This window comes from Elaeis guineensis, chromosome 1 (genome assembly GCF_000442705.2).
Source record: "Elaeis guineensis isolate ETL-2024a chromosome 1, EG11, whole genome shotgun sequence".
Taxonomy (NCBI): Eukaryota; Viridiplantae; Streptophyta; class Magnoliopsida; order Arecales; family Arecaceae; genus Elaeis; species Elaeis guineensis.
This window is the reverse complement of record NC_025993.2, coordinates 3,702,988-3,723,787: the sequence shown is the minus strand read 5'-3', so window position 1 is coordinate 3,723,787 and position 20,800 is coordinate 3,702,988. Positions and strand designations below refer to the sequence as shown.

The window sequence follows — 20,800 nt, the reverse complement described above, 5'->3', positions numbered from 1 at the left end:
TGTGATTTTACCTTTTGACGCTTTGGCTAATGCTCGACTGAGAATTGAAATCAAGAATATTTTTATTATTTTAAAAAAATAGAATATCATGTGACGGTCATGTGATAGCATTTGGTTAACGAAGATGAACGGAAGGAGCACATCGATACACTTCGATAATTTGGAAGGTCTAATTGAGACGATTTAAATTTAAAGAGATATAAATGAAATTGAAATAAACTTAAGGAGATATCTGTATAATTTTTTTAAAATTATTTTATATTGAAAAATATATTTATAAATTTTATCATATTTCTATATACGATCACCTCCAACTAAATATAGTAATTTTTTTAATATTATTTTTTAAAATAATATTTTTATTAGTTAAATATAATAAAAATTATTTTTTTTATAATTATATTTTAGATAAATAATTTTTATGAACTATTAAATTATCCCATAATTCCATGCATCCCAATTAAAGGAGACAAACTAATCCTTGCATAAAAAATGATAAACTCCAAGGCAAGGCATTATACAAGGATTAATACTCTACACCACAAACTCAATTGGATCCGAACACCCTCCATTCGTTTAATCACACAATTTTTTTAATAGCATACAACGCACGAGAAAATCTATTCAATTTTTGAGAATTGGTTTGATTCGCACCAGTTATTGGAGAAAACTTATTAGATGGACTTTAGAAACCGTTACAACGGCCGTCCTCCTGCTGGACTCCTAGCTGGATGACACACCCAGCCGAGCCCCGCTTAATTAAAAAAAAAAAGTTAAAAGGTCGTTTACCCTCACCGGATAGTGAGTAACACCCTAAGGTTTCCTCCCCACTCCGGTCACTCGCTTTTGTAGCTTCCCAATCCCTGGCTTCTTTCTCGCTCCCCATCGGAAACGATTCTTTCTCCCAAATTTCCCTACTCCAACCCAAAATTCGAGAATAAAACCCTAGAAAAGAGGAGAATTCCGAGATCAATAGCTCGGCCATGGACGTCTTGGCTCTCAATCCCAAGAGTGGAGGTCCGGTCATCCAGCCGAGCCCCGCTTAATTAAAAAAAGTTAAAAGGTCGCTTACCCTCACCGGATGGTGAGTAACACCCCAAGGTTTCCTCCCCACTCCGGTAACTCGCTCTTGTAGCTTCCCAATCCCTGGCCTCTTTCTCGCTCCCCATCGGAAACGATTCTTTCTCCCAAATTTCCCTACTCCAACCCAAAATTCGAGAATAAAACCCTAGAAAAGAGGAGAATTCCGAGATCAATAGCTCGGCCATGGACGTCTTGGCTCTCAATCCCAAGAGTGGAGGTCCGGTCTGGGGGGCGGCGACGAAGAGGCTGGACAAGGGGCTGCTGACCGTGAGGCGGAGCGCCGGATGGGGGGTCCTTGGCGGCGAGGAGGAGGTCCTCGGCTTCGGTGGAGGTCTCGGGATTAGGGTTTCGTCGAGGAGGGCGGGGAGGACTTCTTCCTTTAGGTACCGATCTCTTGTGGTTAGGGCTACGGGCAAGAAGAAGAGCCATGATAACTCCCCTTCTTCTGGTAAAGGTCTTCTCTTTTGTTTTCTTTGGTGATCTGCTCCTCGAATTTCGTGCTGGTTTTTATAGGATTTTTTGAGATGGGTGGTGCTGTTTGGGTGCGATCTGATGGGAAAGGTGATGGATGTGTTTGATCAGGATGCATGTAGAAAAAAAAAGCATGCTTTTAAATTTCTTTTTCGTGTTTCGGTGTTTAGATTAGGTTCATCGGTTTCTTGGAAGTCCAAACGGAAAACAAAAGTTTTTTTTTTTTAAAAAAAAAAAGGAAAAACTGAATATTGGGAATATAGGTTTCTTTTCTTTTGCCATTATAGAGATGAATTCACAACTTGTGTTGCTTTCTGCTAACATTGTTAGACAAATGGTTCGGCTTTTCCAAGGGATCAGAGTAGCATAGTTTCTCCTAGTTTAATAATATGGTCAGATCTTGCCCGTTTCTAATCATGTGAAAGCACTTCTATTCACTGCAGCAATGGTTGATAATAGAATTACCGTGAAACTTGTCTGGTCTTTTAACAGTTATATCTTTACTAATGACGCCTACAAGATTGTGAATATTCTCCTCAATGGTCCTCGCTACATTACCTTGAGCATCCTTGTTAGACTAGATCCAAGCATGCATTTGCCTGGTTCAACCTATTATATATATATATATATATATTCCCTCTGAATATGAAATTAGATGTCAGGTTTGAATAAATAAGTGAAGATTTGATTGAAAACTGGATTGACTCCAAAAGGTACTGGAGGAGGTCTCTCTGTTGATTTCAGTAACATGCAATAGACAGCTTGTTGATTTAGATATTGCTCGGAAACAAAGTGATGGTTTGCAGAAAAAGAGACACGTTATGCCAAATTGATCTTCAGGCAGTGAAGTTGGATGCAATATGTGGCTTGGGGCCAACCTGGACAAACTACTTCGGCACGGTGCTGCAGTGGTTTGGCGTTGAGCTGTCTAGCTCAATAAGGCTCAATTACCAAGCGACTTATATTGATTTTTTGAACCCTTAGCTGCAAAATGATTGTGGTGAAAACTGAAGACAGTAATTTAGTGATTTTATTCTGAGAGACAAGCTTGCAAGTTTTGGAGAGCGAGCAACCCAAGATGATAATATTCCCCCCAGTATGAAGGCCAGGGCAAAAAATTAGATACCTTAATCATTGTTAGTTACAGTTGCTCATAAAAGCTTGTGACTATAACTTCTTTTTGGTTTAAGGCCTTTTGGAGGTGCTAGATATGTTATTGAGGGTGATTGAGTCAACATCTATGGAGAGGCACAACTTGTGGGCACACATCCATTTTGGGCATTTAAGCAGTTGATTAAAAGCTTAATTCAAGACCCGTATTTCTTTCATAAGTTTAGTTAAATTTGTCATGAGGCTAACTATGGTTAATTGAATTCTTTTTTGCGAGATTCTTCTTGCTAGTGTCATACCTTGCTTGAAAACTATTTGAAATCTCATGCCTGCATCAACTTCCTAGGTTCTTCCTTACTCAAAATCATGGGAAGTCTCTGCTTCCTAGCTCTTGCACCTGCCAGACCTTGCACATGCTCTTGATTTTGGTAAGTCAGGTCAAAAATTCTATGATGGGACTAGTCATACAGATGAATACTGATCATTTTTTCTCTTAAGTAGAATGTTATGTTGCAGTCTCAAAGATATTTTGACTTATGTTTCTTGTTGGGGTTCTCATAAAATTAGGATCGTGATTATTCTTATTGTGTTTAAAAGAAAATAACATCTCGATCCTTTGTGTCTGTCAGGTAGTTTTGCCTTATGAATTTCTTACAATTTTTTAAGAGATTGACTTCTTTTGGATTTGAATTATAGGTTTTCAGGATTTTATAATAACTTGTTTTGTTCATTTTTTTCATTGGAATTGGTGTGCCATGTTAAACAAGTGCTCTGATTAATATCAATCTAAAACCATTTTGACTTGTAGTTTGTTATTACTTATCTCAGCTACATTCAAGATTTGGTGAATTTCTCTATATTTTTCTTTTCCTTGAAATACTTCAGAGTCCACCATGTTTGATATCATTTTATTTTGTCTATTCACTTATCAAAGGTTTCTTGCATGCCCTTATTGTTAAATATCCTAATTATGTGTAAAATCTAGTGAAAATTTTTGAAAGTGTATTCCATATCTATCAATATGGCTTTCACAAGTTGTGGATGTAAACCTACAAATTGTATATTTTTGGATACACTTTGATATTTGTTTTTCTTTTATTTGCTGAAATGGTCAATAACACATCATGTGATGTAAGTTAGAATGCGAAAATTGAGAACTAGATTTGAAACCAGCTCCACGTAAAAGCATTGATTAACATGAAATGGAATAAGTTATTTATTTCTGTTCTCTTTCCGTTCTCTTTCATATTAATTTTAACAAATATAGGATTGGTATCTTGAGCATCAAAGACTAAGCAGGATTGACTAAAATGCCGTGATTAACCTATAATCTAGGTTAGTCCATGTTAAACTATCCATGCTTGATGTTTCTAAATAAATGAATTTGCCCATTTTTTGTTTAATGTTCCAAACACCGTCCGCTGAACTATCCCAAATCGGACGACGCAGGCCATGTCGAACCATATCGATGGGGATATGGATCTAGTTTTGGCATGAAAAACGGCACAGCAGCCATCTCGAAGGGAGGGAGAAGAAAGAGAGGAAGAGAGAGGGGGGAGAGAAGGAGAGGGAGAGGGGGCCTTAGGTGGCTGTCGGAGCTCTTTCTGAGCTTGCTAAGGGTGGAGGGAGGGAAGAAAAGCGGGGGAGACCTCATTGGATCATCGGAGGCCTTCAGATGGATGGCGCCGCTATCGCGAGCTCTCCGACAACCGGCGAGCCAGCGTCAAGGGAGCGGAGGGCGGCTGAGGCCGGAGGAGGACCTTTGAACTCCAATTCGAAATAGGGGTCGTCTCTGTTTCAATTTTTTTTGGTTTTTAACGAGCGAAGTCGGCAACTGTGTTGCCCAATTCACCTTTTTTTTTTTTGAAAAATTTCGGTTGAAGTCGGCAAATGATTTCTTTCCTCTTGTGTGCCTCTCTCTCTCTTCCTCTCTCTCTCTCTCTCTCTCACCTCCTATCCCTCTCTCGTCTCCCTTTTATTCTTCTTTTTTTCTCAAGTGGCTTTGTATCTCTACTCTTGTCCACCCTATCTCTCTTATCTCTCAACTCTTTTACTTCCTCTCATATTTCCCCATCTTATCTTCTCTTTAAATGTGTGAGTACATGTACTATTGCCTAAATTAAATTTTAAGTCAACATTAGAACTTCTTTAGTTTTAGAACCCTAATAAAGCTTTTCCTAGCACCAAATACTATCTCTAAATCCTAGAAAGGACCTAGAAATCTTCGTTGTTTCCTTCAACCCACTAAACTATTCAACTTCTGCCTTTCTGCTATAGATCAGCAAGGAATCAAATTACTTGCTCTCCAATTTCTCCCACCTTTTAGGCCCTACTGCGCTATTGCAGGCCATGCTCTAAGTTGTCCGATGCTAGACACTTTTGGGCCTAATTCGCTCATAGCTATGAACCTTTCTCATCCCTTATGTAGATAGTGATCAAAGTTGAGTTTTGTTGACCAATTAATTTTGCATTTTATTTCTTTCTGCCTTTTGCATCATAAAAGATGACTTCTTTTCATCCTTTTTTTTCTGTTTATAAAGGAAAGAAAGCAGGTTTTCAGGTTTGCATTCAAAGAGGGAATGATTAAGCAGCAAGAGAGGACTAGTTTGGTTTGAAAAGAGAGAGACTACAGGCATTCATGAGAATATTTCATAATTGATGGTGTAAGGCCTGAAGAAGGCACATCAAGGCTGTTTTAGCATTCATTGGGATTGTTAGGAGCACAGCATCATGCCACTTTAACAGCCGATAAGACTGTTCAGATTTGATCTGTTCTCAATGGCATTCAGTCTTTGTGGTTCCAAGCTCGGTTTTAGTTGTTGACTGGGTTTAAATGGTTGTAAAGATGGCTGCTTACAAGATCTGAAAGAGTGGTTGGTGGGATTCTGGAGCTTAGCTGGTAGGTTCAAGATTGCCAAAAGAATAAAGATATGAAAGCAGACAGCATTAAATAAAGAAAAGAGTGTAAGAGGATAAAAAAGAAAGTACCAAGATTCACTCTGGATCTGTGAATTTCTCTTAGGGCTTAGTCTCACTTTAAGTCCATGCCTTAGTAGGGGATAAGCTTCAGCAGTTATTAAAATCTTTAAACAACATCCCCATTTATAGAAATGTTTGGCAACTCTCTTGTAGGAACTAAGGAGTCTCATATATACAAATTATTGCTAGTATATGATTCCTGAATAGCTATATAAACAACTGAATAAGGAGGAATTAGATTTACGTTCTTCAGGTGGTCAAATCCTCCTATTGATAATCTAATAGTGGATGACTGCTAAATCCCTTTGAAGGCCTTTTTTTGTTAGAACTTGTTACAATAAAACTAAAGAAGGGACAAAGGTGGCTAACAATCATCTGTTAACCCAAAGGAAGCCTAAAAGGAAGACTGTTCAAGAAAATGAGAATAAACAGAAGAAAAGGAGCAGCAAGGCTCTTTTATTTGAAAATATGTCTGTCTCCTCTTCAAGACTCTTTTAGCATGTTGGGTTCTTAAATTCGCAAGGAAAACGTCAACTAGATTTTTTTTTTTTTTTACTATTTGGAACCATCAACATTATCTTTTTTTTTTTTTTAATGACCTTTTTTAATGCCAATACAGCATCACACTTCTCTTCACCATCTTTGACCAAAACTACCTTGTCAAAATAAGATTTCAAGTCCGACCATAGATCGCCAAATGTCTAGCTATGCAAATTAGGAAACGTGGCCCTTCATGTTGTTTGTTTCTTCTTATTCCATCCTCTTTTTGCCTTTTTCTTCTTCTGTTAATCGTCGCAGAACTGTTGCTACATTAATTTATCCCGATCTCTCATGAGCGGAACAATGGATATAGAACTCCCTTTACATGCTTCAAGTCCTCCTCCAACCTTCACATGTAATGAGGAGAAAGACCTTTTTAATATGTATATATATGTATGTAGGTATGTATGTGTCTGTGTTTATTGGAGGATCAGGGAGCATTTCCTTTTTTTGCAGTTAGCACAAAAACTGGGTCCAAGGCTCTCTTGCATGTACCCTCTGTCAAAAGTTTCTCCATTTTCTTTTTGATTGGTATCTTCCATACTGTCTGCTGGAAAACTCGGCAAAATAGTTGCAAGTTTAAACTGGGAACATGCCTTTTGTCTTTGAACAACGAGAACTCCTGGACCTCTCCTGGAAGTGAATTGCAGATGTTGGGCAGTTGTGTCATGCTGACTTCACGAGCTCATGAAGATTCTTTCTCAATTATCTGATTTTTCATGATATTTATACTCTACAGGATCCTGTTCATAGGCGAATTTCTGTGGGGCCTCCTTCGCCTCTTCGGTCAAATCTAAGTTACGTTTGGGTGTTTCAAATTTCAAAATCATGATTTTGTCCCTTTCTTGAAATTGAAATATAAGGCTATACTAGAAAGTGCCTTGTTGTTAAAAAGGGAAGGTCCAGAAATGGGAGAGGTGTGAGATGACACAGAAAAATTTAAATTCAGAAAACTTTTACTCGTAGACAATTCAATTCATGATGTTGGGACTTCTATGATACTTTATAGGTTATTGTATAATCAAAGACCTAGATATGCATAAGGACCTGTAGTTTGAAAAAAAAGCATGCAACGCCATAGGAATAATGATTTTGTTTGAATATCTAGAGGCACCCCTTGTGTTTCAATTGGGTACTAAATGCTCTCTTTGTTCAGTTATGACTCAGAGTGTGTTTGAGGCTGTAGATGCTGCTGCCTTCTTCCCATGGTTTATTTTTGGTGTTGGTGCGTAGTGCTTTATGTACCATGTACATACAAATCTCCATGGTTGTAATTCTGATAATCCATTTGTTATAAATCTGCCTTGAGGTATAGTGATTAAGCTCACCCAGAGTTGCATCAACTTGATTGCAAACCAACAGTCAATTATGTTGTTATTATTCTCATTGCTTGGTTACTTTGTGCATAACATAATCTCCTATACGAAGTGACACAGGATAAACCTCAAAGAATGACCTAAATGCACTCGTTAGTGATGCACTGCAATGCATTTCAAGGACAATGCGATAAATAGGTAAGATGCAGGAAAATATAAACATCAAAGTTTCCTGAGCCTCATACAAGGAAAATGACCACCTAACCCATCTGCAACAAATACTCAGAATTTGAATCTAGCAAGCTAACCTATTAAAACTATGGATTGAGCTCCAAATAAATAGTGCAAATCTTGAACTAAGAAAGTTAATTAGTGTTGCTGATCAATCTTTCAAGGATTCCTAGGGATGCAATGAAAGTGCCTTCAAGCACAGTCAGCACATGCAACAGCAATCATCTGTTAAACTATAATTTCTTGCTGATGTGGAATCCATATCAAGGGGCATCTTATGTAATGGCGATGATTAACAAGGGATGAAAAAACTAATTTCATTTTTTGAATGAGAGCTAATAGGATTTAGATCATGAAAACTGGAGGTTTGGAGTTTGCTGGATGGTTATCAGGTTATGGGTTTATAAACGACACAGAGAAATTAGTATGGGGCTTAAAGATGAACCAGTTGGAACTGGTTTTGCCGGAGACATATCCTGCTCTTATAAGGATTTTAAATGTAGGTAGTTAAGGTTGATAAGGTCTTATGTTTTATGCTGAAATGAAATCTTTGGAATTTTAACTTCTTAATTTCATTTTCGCTAAGTTTTGTTTAAAAATTTATATATGCACATATAACAGAGGGACAAATCTGAGCCAGAACAAGATGGAACTTGAGATTTCTATCTACTTATGGTGAGACTCCAAGGTAAGAAGATGACCGCCTCTATTTCCTCTAGATCATGAGTATTTCAGGAAACACTGTGAGATGCGGTCATCTAGCTGTTCACATTTCCAACGGTTAGCCATTTACTTGTTAGTTCACCAACATTTCAAATCTCATTTCTTTTATAAATCATCAAACATCAGAAATGACCTAGCATCCAGAATTGCACTTTTTTAATTTCTAACTACTGTTTAGTTTAATGGAATTGAATCTTCTAGTGAATTCTTGCACCTGAATATGCTCTATGTTCAATGCTATGTACTCTTGAATTGATTAAGTACTGGTAATTGTACTTGTTTTTGGTTAGCAGGAAATAATGATCCATCAATTCCTGAGGGAGATGGCTCTGAAGGAACTCGTCCATTACACGACAAATCAAAATCCAGTGAGTCCTCCCGCAAGTCCCATCATACATTGTCTGATTGGCGAGATTTCAGAGCCAAACTTGTGCATGATGAGCAGGTGAGTTGACTAGTCGAAATAGAGAAGCATATCATTCCATTAGAGAATCTTTTATATATAACGGCGAGGCTAAGTTTGGCATTTCATATAATGATAAGAGGCTAAGTTTGGCATTTCATATAATGATAAGAAGCCATTTTTTGCTTCTGGATATTCGATGCCACTCATGCTGCTTGTCAAATTTCATGATGCTTCTTGTTCATTTCTTGCTTAGTTATTAATTATTGCTATGGTGATTTTGTCATGGTCAAATTTAACTCATTTAAACTTTTAATGTTGTAGTCTACACTAGAATCAGAATCAATGAGTATATTTATTTGATTATGTAATTAGCTTCAAAATAATCTTCTCCACCATTATATCTTGAAGTCCACTCTGGCAACATTGGTGGTCAGTAGTATTGACTTGAATAGCTTGAAGTCCACTGAGGGGACTTGAATACATACACATTGCAGCAAGTGTGTTTATTTGATCATTTAGTTAGCTTCAGAATAATCTTGTCCATCCTTGTATCTTGAAGTCCATGGGGAAGTCATGGCCTTGAATAATCTTGAAGCTTCAAAATACCTTGAGGGTTCAAAATGTATTTTTCCCTGTACAAAATGTATTTACACATAGTGACAGTGTCCAATAAAAAGGCCAACCCTTTAATTTGCTTACTCTGGTGCAGTTGGTAGATCCTGATGCTCCTATAGAGGACACAGCCTCAGATGTGCCATCCCAGCGGCTTGGTCTAACATGGGCCCACCCGCTCTCCGTGCCAGAAACAGGGTGCTTGTTAGTTGCAACTGAGAAGCTTGATGGGGTAAGCAGTTTTGATAGAACTGTTGTTCTCCTCCTCAGATTAGGAACCAGAGACCCAAGAGAGGGCCCATTTGGAGTCATTCTCAACCGCCCTCTCAACAAGAAGATCAAGCATATGAAGCCATCCAATCCTGACCTCGCAACCACCTTTGCAGATTGCTCACTTCACTTTGGGGGCCCCCTTGATGCTAGCATGTTTGTACTGAAGGCCAGTGGTAATTCATCAGTTCCAGGCTTCGAACAGGTGGTTCCAGGCATTTATTTTGGCGCCCGGAACAGCTTAGATGAAGCTGCGGGACTTGTCAAGAAAGGGGTGCTTAGGCCCCAGGATTTCAGATTCTTTGTTGGATATGCTGGGTGGCAGTTTGATCAACTGCAAGAGGAGATTGAATCGGATTATTGGGTCGTTGCTGCATGCAGCTTACAGTTGATTAGTAGTGCCCTAGCAGATTCTTCAACTAATCTGTGGCAGGAGATTTTGCAGCTGATGGGGGGGCAGTATTCAGAAATGAGCCGGAAGCCGAAGCAAGATGGCTCTTGAAGAAGGTTGCATGTGGTATCCTTCAGGGCAAATACTGGAATCATTTGTACAGAAGGTGCTTATAAACTTAACTTATAATATTAATTATATTCTTCCCTGCAATTGTGTAGTTTCTTGTGCATAATTTCTTATTTTTATATGATAAAAACACTCGCCGAAAGTAATTTTGAGCTTTCTGTTAATTAAGATGCGGAATAATGGATGGTAGCATTTTGGTTTAATCTGTGAATTTAAATAGCTTGGTAAAAATTGATCAGTTAGCTGTGATAAGTTGAGCTGATTGAAAAACTTGATTCATCCAGCGATTTGTTCTATAAGGCATGTGACATTGTTGTCATTTCTGCTCTTGTGAGGAAGCTCTTGTTTGCCTGGATGATGGTGGATCATGCCAAGTACTAAAATGATAATCTCTTGAAATTGAAAACATTTTATGAAATTTCTTACCTAAAAAGAGCATTTCTTAAATTATTCATGACAGGCAGAATATGATGTTGCAGCCGCCTCTCTAATGCTGGAGATTTTCTGATAATTATTTCTTCAAAAAATTTTATCAGTGACTGCAAGTTAAACATGTTGATGTCATTAGCAGAGTCATGGTTAAAGTTAAATTCAGACAAATTTGTTTGAAGTTGCCATTTTCCAGTACTTTTGTTCATCCAGGAAGGAAACATATGGCGCTTAGCTTGTTAGGTTGAATAGCTTCAACTTGATTAGGCAAATTTGCTACATGATTGTAATTGCACGTGTCCTCCCAAAACTATTCTATGAAGCTGGACACCATTGCTCTATGTTGTCTTATTCAGACACATTTTAACCTAGGCCATGCCATCTTTTACCCCTATAATCAGTTTTATCAAATGCTTACTTCAAGTGTTAGAAAAGCTTAAGAGCCTTAAAAAAAGAGCAGCGGCGGTGGTAGAGACAGTAATGTCAATGATGGTGATGGCGGTGCTGAAAATGATGATGGCGGTGGTAATTTTAAAAGCAAATTATCTAACCAATACCTTGCTCAACCCAACCAACAAACACAAAGGCTTCCATCACAGTATCACCCTTCATGCAAGCTTGCCGGTCTACTTGTAGTTCCTTTCAATTTCCAATCTCAGAGCCCTCCAAATCAGACCCTAGTGGTTAGCAAAGCCTCATCTTCACTCCACCTAGCCCCTCTCACCTGCTGCAATAATCTTATCAAGTGAAAAGATATCATAGCTTGTTATCTGCAGCTAGTTATCCTGTTCCCTCATATATCCCAAAATAGATGCATAAAACCTGCCGAAGAGGTCTCAATCATGCAAAGAACATAAATCCATGGCTCCCATTCTCATAATTCCAGCAAAAATGCCTGTAAGCATGCGGGAAAGAATAAGAAAATAAAAATAAGATATTGCTTATCACCAGTAGATCCTGATAACACAGACCTCCATGGAATCTCACTACGTAGACTTAATGATAAAAACAAGGTGGAATTAAGTGAACGATTACGCTACCGCAACTCCAGCAAGGTGTGGGCGCCGCTCAGAACCATTGCTCTGTGCTATCAGATCAACAGGCAGCTTTCTCTTGGGGTCTTGGCTGGGTGCTGGCGCTGTTGGCCTAGCAGAGTTTCTCAACCTTTGTATGTCTTTCACTTGTAGAGGCTTTAAGAGGAAATCTTCAGCTCCAATAGCTAGACACCTGCAAAAGGAAACACCTGTGGTTCAGCAAAGGTTGATGTACTGGGAAGCAAATCATAAGTTTTTTTGTTTTTTGTTTTTTCGGTGTAAGAACATTTTAAGGACTTATGATCATTGTTCGCAAAAAGGTTATGACAAGTCAGAGGCTTCAGTTGAGGACAATGTTTCTGATGTGGGTTAAGACTGACTTTGATTCTGAAGATCTAATGGTTTTCCAAAGCACAACCCACTGTACTTAATCAATTCTATTCTATTGTAGTTTCACTAATCACTGGAAATACTATGTATGATAGTGCAAGGTAAAGTGAATGTTGGCTTGCACAAGTTCTTTTCTTTAGTTTTTTTCCCCCTTTTTTTTGAGAAGGAAAAAATGAATAATCAGAAGGATATGCAGATTATGATGGAAGTAGCTACAAGACCTGCTAATTCTCTGGGAATCATTTTCAGATGACATCATGACTACTGGCATGGATCTTGAGCAAATGTTATCCTGATACACAAGGGAAAAAGTAAGTTATTAAATGACATGAAGTAGGCGAGCAAGGTCAATCCAGTTAATTAGATTTGTTAATATTGCTCATATGGTATTCGTAATAGTAGAATGGAACAGTCTGGAGGTGATAAAAGATAATTGGGACCACAACAACATACCTTTACAGCCTTAAGAAGGTCATAGCCGGTAATTTCTGGCATACAATAGTCACTAAGGATAACATCAATCTTCTGGTCCTGCATCACATGACATAATTGATTAGGTTGTGAATTCTTCCTAATGAGTGGCCAGACAAACCGATGAATGATTTTCCTCCCAACCAAATTGATGAGTATTTTGTAAAAGGGAAGATTGGTCAGTGGGGTTATGGGCAATGGAAATTAGCTGAATACAACTTGAGGAACAATGCAATGTGCTGATAAACTGAAGATGTCACCAAAGCACCAGCTGATTTTACTGGAATCACCATAATTTATACAAGTTTTGGGTACAAACTGTTACTGCAGTAAAGAAGAAACAACTGAGGGCATTGACATTTCAGCCTGACCAGAAAATGAAATATTCGCTCGAGACACATCTTTCGATAGCCTTTTAGAAGGCCACGTAACCAAAGAGTAAGGCTGCATTTGGATGCCGAAAAGATAACCACCCCTAGAATAACTTTAGCCATTGGTATTCACCTCCTAAGCAGCTAACCAGCAAATAAACTTATCTGCTGTTTGGTTGGTGCTCCAATGATTAGTGGATAAAGTTGTGGAAAAGCAAAAAAATAGAGAGGGGGAGAGATATTTTGGTGGTTAAAGTTATTTCACTTTCCTTCCTGAAATAACTTTAACCTAGTTAGCTACCTTTTTCACTCGTTGGCCAAATAATTTATTCACCATTTTCGAGTGGTGTTTGGCTGGTTAGCTGGATAATTTTATGCCATCCACTGCATAACCAGCATTGGAACACAACCTTGGTGAATAAGGAAGTAAGATCAAGTCAATTTTAGGTCTTCATATCTGTTTTCTTGACATCTTTCAAACCCTATATCTCACTCTTCTATCATGTTCTTACCTGTTTTGCTCTCACATTCTCCATTTACCTTGCTAAACCTGCCAACAGCATCAACCTCTCTACAAAAAAATTTCCACCTCAATTATCATCTTTATGACGTTTTTATGCACTCTTGCATTTTCCACCCTTCAGCATACCCACCTAACCGGCCAGACTATCCGTTGGCTATTATCACCACCTATACTAACCATACAGCTGACTTCCTGCCATAGCTCTCATTTGCAAGTGGATAAGAAGTCATGAAAATTCAAGATGCTCTTTGTCAAGAAGCGATACAAAGAGATTTAAAGCTAGGTGGTCAAATAGAGCTGTGATTCCTCATGGTATGAACTCAAACTCTTGCTGAATTTGTCCTCCAATTACACAACAATCCCCCATTATAGATGACTAAACTCTTAGTAATTAGATTCCTCACGGTATGAGCTCAAACTCTTGCTGAGTTTTATGTCCTCCTTCAATTACACCAAATCCCCCATTATAGATGACTTAACTCTTAGACTACCCTTGTTGGTTACTCCAGACATATTATTAGATGTGGATGTATTGATCTAATTTATATGATTAGAAATATGGGTGGAGCTGTTACAGTGGTGGCCGGTTTTCATTTTAGTAAGGTCTTGGTTCCTATACCTGAGCTGCATGTTGCTTGGAAAGGGATTATGATTGTCACACGGGTTTGAAAGGCATCTGCAATATGGAGAGGAGATTCATCTACTGTAATTTCCTTGTTGAGTAGAATGGACTCTGACAGCATCATACCATTCATGTCTTCTTGATATATGGCAAATTAGAACCTCTCTCCAGCCATCCAACGCATCCCATATCCTACATGGTGGAAATCAGCCTGTAGTTTGACTTGTTCAACATGCAGCTGAATTCAAGGATCTTATTTTATTTTATTTTTTTATTTTTATTTTTGTTGGGGAAACTTCCCCCTCAGCTCTCCAAAATTGCATGAGAGATGATGTTATGAGCTTGCATATACGAGAGCAAGAGGCTCCATTTCCCCTACCCCCAAAAAAATCCACAAATATACAAGAAGTAACCTTTAGATTTCATAAACCTCATATGCGATACATCTGGAACTCAACATCTTTCCTGTGTGGTACATGACATGGTACACCAGGTGGATCAACACTTCCCGTCCACAAATCTTAACTCCTGTTGAATAACAATCCACAAACTCCTATGCATTACACTCATAGCCAAATGTTTATCTCCTTTTGCCAAGCCACTGGAGGCCCGGTTCAGGTCAAGACAGGTGGCCCAAAAGTTTTGGTCCACCCTGGAATACCATATTATGCTCCTCAAGCCAAATTACAGCAGAACTCTCTAAACTATAAAAGTACAGTCAAACACACAATCAAACTCTGACCTACTTTTTTCCAATATCCCACCTTAATTAACTGTATGCACAATAAATAACAATCTTTCGCTATCTTTTGTCACATCTTGATGAGTCCATGTAGTTCTGGTAACGTTAGTAGTTCCTTTTTTCAGCTATCTCTATTTTTCAATCAGGTCATAACAATATACCTGCATGCAATCTAACTTATGTTAAAACTAAAATATACTCATATGAGACACTGAATTGCCTCTTGGCTGCTTGTTCCAACATTCACATTTTCTTGCATAAATTTCATGAAATATAAAACATGCCCTGTTGAAACATTAGTTTCGCCACCTGCATGAGACCATCTGCTCTTCATTAATATACTAGCACATGTAGCTTCAGCATTTGCATAATCTCATTAGAGAAATTCATCAAGAAGATCCCACTTGATACATTTTTCTTTTTATGAAGTCTATGATAGCAGACTTTTATTACAAAGTTTTTTCTTTTTCCTTATTTTTAGAATGTACTTCCTTTCCATTTTAAAATTAGAAGTTGCAAGAGTTCCCAAAATTTTAAGTCTCAACATGATAGTGGACAACACTTGCAAACTACAACTGTCATTTCATTTTTTTCTTAATTATTCTGCTGCTAAAGTTTTTAGCTTTTCCCTAAAAACATTTTGTTGCCCATTATACTGGCAAAGCCCATGATACTTTTAGGCAGACTACTATGTGTAATCATCCAAAGATGTTGAGCAATCCAATATTTTGATAGAGATCATTGTATGGAAATTGGGTAAGTATGTAGAACAATAAGTAAATTATGAAATGTAGGATAAAAGATTACCATGAAAGTTGACTTACATCACTTTTGGGAGATTCAGCCTTCCCTTCATTCAAGCCAAGAAAATCCATTGCTTTCTTTCCACTGTCGACAGCAATAACTGAAATGAAAGAGGAAAAGCTTAGAACATCTAAGATCCTAAATTTGAGAACACATCTAACATTAATATATTGGTTAATATGACAAAAGCACAGGCATTTGGAATAAATAAATTTTGTTTGCACCTAGTCAGAGCTCAAAAGAAATTGACGTCAGCACAATCAATGAAGTAATTTCATCATTAAAGATGAATGAACCACAAGAATCCATGGCTTCTTTGGCTTTACAATGCATCATTAAAACTCATATCAGTCTCCACGTTAACAAATGATCGAAAGTCAAGTAGTACAAGTGACAGCAGAAAGGAAACCAAATCCAATGAAACCCTTCAAATAGAAATAAGAATATCAGTCAGAGCTCAAAAGCAATTGACATCAGTGCAACCAATGAAATAATTTCATCATTAAAAATGAATGAACCACAAGAATCATGGCTTCTTCGGCTTTATAATGCATCATTAAAATCATATGAGTCTCCATGTTAACAGATGGTCGAAAGTCAAGTAGTACAAGTGAGAAAGGAAACCAAATCCAATGAAACCCTTCAAATGGAAAGAAGCATGTAAGTGGAGAAACAAGTACCGATCAAATTAAAACTGCAATGAGCTGAAACACAAGAAATTCATTATTCTATGACACTGGGATATACTAATCATAGAAGAAGATAGCAGTGGAGTAGCAAAAATAGCAGCAGAAAATAAGCTGCAGTAGGGCTTGTGATTAACTGACGTTAATCAAGCCTGGGTCTGGTCAAGCTCAACTTCAAATTAATTTTGAGCCTAAATTTTGAAATCAAGCTCCACTCAATTGTTATTCAAGCTTAAATTGAGCCTAGTTTCAAATCAAGCTGAAACACGAGTTTATCTCCATCAGCTTAATAAACAAACCAATCCAAAATTAATTCAAGCTCTTATCAAACTTCAACCAAGCTTGGTATGAATTTGATTCAAGCTGGTTCCAGCTTGAACAAAAACTAACTTGATTCTAATAGTTGAAAACACTGCAAGCCAAACTTAATTATGAATCATAAATGTCGAAATAGAACTACTTAATATACTATCAATGTATTATCACTCTATGTTTATCAAATAATACGTGCTATCACTCTTTAAAACATATGTTCTATGCCCTACTTCAAGACTTATAATGTGAAGCCTATTCGAGCTGTTCATTTTATTCTCTTTTTTAGGTTTAATTATTGTTGATTTTGAGCTTGAGAAACAAGTTCAAGCTAACTTCGAGCCAAGCCTGATTCACCTTGTATTCAAGCTGGCTCAAGCCAGACTCACGCTGTCCGACTCATGGCCATGTTGTAACATACTTCTCCAAACTTGTCACATCGGCACATCTGTATCGTGTCACATCCGTATCCATGCTTTATAGACAGAATCTAATTAAGAAAGAATGATGGTCACATGGAGAAGCATAAGAACATAACTGTCATAAACAAAAAAGGAAACAGTATCTAAAAAGGTGTTTAATCTGACAGAACCACCAAATGGGATGACAGATAAATAACTATTGCCTTGTCAGAGGTCCCATCATGTCTAAGATAATACCTTATCGAACATGAATAGGGGAAAGAGAGGGAACAGTCTCCATGGTCCATCTTCTTTGTCTGCATAACAAGCAGATCACAAGTGTACTAAACCAATATCAAAATATACCACTTTGTGGTTTTAAAAAAAAAGGGGAAGGGCCATGGATTGCATGCGCGCGCGCACGCGCGCACACACACATACAGAGAGAGAGAGAGAGAGAGAGAGCAATTAGACATCACAGAGGCACTCTGACAATAGTCAAAATAATTGGACTAGGCCATACAATCATAAAGGAGGTAGATCAAGTATCATGAAATGAACCAACTTATAGAATAACATGACTTAGGATGACATTTAATCAATGGAGTTTCATAAGTTCAACTCATTTACATCTCAGCGTTTTTAACATCCTGCAGAAGATAAGATTACCACAAGACCGAGAGCGAAAATGTAATGAAACAATCCGAAAGAGACAACTATGAATTATGATTTAAGAGAATAGTGCCAGTGCATACATGTAAACGTAGAATGATGACACTAGATAAGCTAAAAATTAGTCCAAATTCCAAACCAAACACAAAACGAACTAAAGAAGGAAAAATTGTAAAATAATTGGAAGGTAGAAACCCAACCAGCAAACAACGAAAGACATATCGTTGTGCACCAATGGACATTCAAAAAGAAGTGGAAATACAAGAATTCCATCCATTTAATTCCACAAATAGCAATGAAACACAAAAAATCAAAACTTCCAATTTATTTCACCCGCTAAAGAATACAATTGCCTCAACGATTAAAAAAAAAATGCAACAAGAATAACAGCGTTAAACATATAAATAATTCAATGCGACGCCATAGCAACAACAAAAACAACCATTAAGGAAAAAAGAAAAAAAGAAAAAAGGAGATCACTATGAAACAGAGAACACCTTATCTTACCTTCAAACATTTCCCCACTCTTTTTGAGCAGCATCTCCACCACCTTTCTGTCCACGGGGGAGTCATCCACCACCAACACCCTCACCACCCCCAGTCCCCCTCCACCACCACCGCCACCACCACCACCTTTGTTTCCAATTTCCTCCCCCTCCCCTTCTCTCGCTTCCCCCATCTTCCCTCGTTCCCCTGCTCCCAAACTCCCCTCCCTCTCTAGCTTTACGATTTGAGAGAGAGAGAGAGAGAAAGGTGGGGAGACGGGGAATGGAGGCGGGTATTTTGTTTTTTTCCCGTTCAAGGGAAGAAGAAAGGGGAATGGGGTGGTGGGTAAATGGACTCGGGCTTAGCTGTCCACCATTCCCACGGCCACCTCGGATTGCGTGTCACCTATACATTCGTTGGCAAGCGGGACCAACCGACAATATGTTCTGTAGGGCTTGCTTGGGCTGTTCAAATCTCAACAGCAAGATACAATGCCGGGACGATTCCGAGCAATCACAGCTGCCGGATCTCATGGTACAGGAGGTAAGATGTGCACCCCTCTTTTTCTTTTTTCTTTTTTTTTTTCCTTATAATTTTTTTAATTTTTAATTTTTATTTTTTTTGGGTAAATAATAGGAACGGAATTCCACCCAACCCCCACCACCCAAAAAAAAAAAATCCTCTGGTAGTTGCGTTGCAGGACTCCCACTCCCATGTTGATACAAAAGAAAAGCTAAGGTTAAAAACAGAAATAAAAAACAAGCAATCCGAAAACACTCGGGAACATAGTATGTTAGAGAAATAATATACATAACAGTGCAGCAAGATAAATATGAGACAAGTTGCTCAACAGCGCAATAAGAATAAATGTCGAACGATTGTCAAGCTGATTTGGTATAATGCGGAGTGCTAAAATATGAGATAGAAAGCAGAAGTACTGAAATAAAGAACTGGATGAATAAGATCTGTAGCTGAAATATGCTGAAAGTATAACGAACATAAATTAGGTAAAATTAGGACCATGTAATAGCACAGCATGGGAAGCAGGTCGTTAGAACAATACAAGAAACATGACAGCTACGTGGATACAGAAAACAACAGCACAAAACAAATGCATAGCATCATAGCAGCACAGAACATCAGCAATTAGGCCAGTGGCATAGCAGCAACGAAGAACACAATAAGCTTGAAGTCGGGCCGCTTTGCAAGAACATTGGCAATTGAAAATCAGAATCCGAAATAGTAGAAGGAACCATCTGCAATATATATTCCATAACACGCAGCCCATCTGCAATAAAGAGTGGATTGCAAGGAGTAGAAGAAATATAATGAAAGCTATGAATATAGTCATTAAAAAGGCAATATCTTTGGCATATAGAGTGAAAGACAAGGTGCAGCTTGCAAAAAAACTAATATTTGGTGAAGCCCGTAGAGCTAAAACATGCAACAAACTGACATAGGAGATTAGGGCTAAAAATCAAAAGAAGCACTGCATGATTTATCTTAGAAAGATATAAAGATCTATGGAAAAAAAAGAAAAAACAAAGGGCAAAGATAAAGAATAATCCATAACTAATCTCCCCGATAATAATTGACTCCCACTATATCAGCTTATAAAAGCATTTTCAATTCCAAAGAAATAGGATCCAAAGGATTGAAGTCACAAGCATGGCCAGCTAGTCAATCTGTTGGATTTCGCAGAATATGAGTTGTAGTAAAGACTGTAAGAATCTGTTTCCATTGGAGAATATCACTTAAGAGTGGATGTCCTGCACATTTTGATAGTCAGGGTGAGTTAATCCAAGAAATGATAGTGGTTGAATATCCTCCTAAGAAAATCTAATCCCTTTTTAAGCAATGTATTGTAGTTTTGAGACTAGCCCAAGTACCAACCTGCAATAGGAGTAGAAGTTTTATTTATTCTGATAGTGGCTGCATTTTAAAGGTTCACCCAAATGATCTCATACAAGATAAGCATCTGTAGCAGTTCCTTGCTTAACTAAGCTATCAAAAATTATTTTGACTACTGCAAAGTGAGGGGGAAGCCATCTAACAGAGGGAAAGAATGGTGATGTAAAAAATAAAAAAGCTGAGCTATCCCAGTATGTTTATATAGTTATCAAAGCATGAGAGACGTAAGTGTAAGAGCTATCATGGAGAAAACAATAATGCTCATGGAGCAACTGGTGAGAAGTAATAATACCTTCAAAGATATGATCATTCCCTGCTAGCCTTTCTTCATTTTTTTTTTTTGTTTGAGGATAAGGGAGGCTGTAGAATTCTGCCATCCGGTTTTTATTGAAGTCTAAGGTATTTACAGAAGGTTGCTCAGCATAAACAAAGTGTTGATCCACAAAGTAAAGGCGGAAAAGTAATAGAAAAGATGGGAGTGATGATCCAGAAGATACATCAAATTAGATTACAAAGAGAAGAAAAGGCCAGTCACGATCTCAAGGTTGTGAGGGTGCTTCCACAAATTAGACCTCAGGATGAATTGGGTATTGTTAGCTTCACTTGCCTGGTAGTATTCAGCTTGTCAAGAAACCTGATTAAGGTGAGTTTGCCGACATGATGAAACAATGGTGGAACACCAGCT

General features: G+C 37.9%; 2 protein-coding genes across 3 annotated transcripts; one reads left to right on the top strand and one right to left on the bottom strand.

Moving 5' to 3' along the window:
* Positions 1 to 858: 858 nt before the first annotated feature.
* LOC105034500 (uncharacterized) lies at positions 859 to 10,345 on the top strand. Of its 2 annotated transcripts, none has more exons than XM_019848684.3 (3): positions 859 to 1,531; positions 8,744 to 8,898; positions 9,569 to 10,345. In XM_019848684.3, exons 1-3 carry the CDS (start codon positions 1,267 to 1,269, stop codon positions 10,241 to 10,243), a joined length of 1,095 nt encoding a protein of 364 aa, XP_019704243.1. In that variant the 5' UTR covers positions 859 to 1,266; the 3' UTR covers positions 10,244 to 10,345. The 2 variants fall into 2 exon arrangements, with proteins under 2 accessions (XP_019704243.1, XP_010908002.1); XM_010909700.4 differs by having other exon boundaries at positions 865 to 1,531; positions 8,747 to 8,898.
* On the bottom strand, positions 9,439 to 18,516 carry LOC105034491 (two-component response regulator ORR3). Its single transcript, XM_073257295.1, has 6 exons — positions 18,226 to 18,516; positions 15,668 to 15,747; positions 12,568 to 12,645; positions 12,336 to 12,406; positions 11,731 to 11,917; positions 9,439 to 11,585 (listed from the first exon to the last, which is right to left on the bottom strand). Exons 1-6 carry the CDS (start codon positions 18,395 to 18,397, stop codon positions 11,565 to 11,567), a joined length of 609 nt encoding a protein of 202 aa, XP_073113396.1. The 5' UTR covers positions 18,398 to 18,516; the 3' UTR covers positions 9,439 to 11,564.
* Positions 18,517 to 20,800: the final 2,284 nt, after the last annotated feature.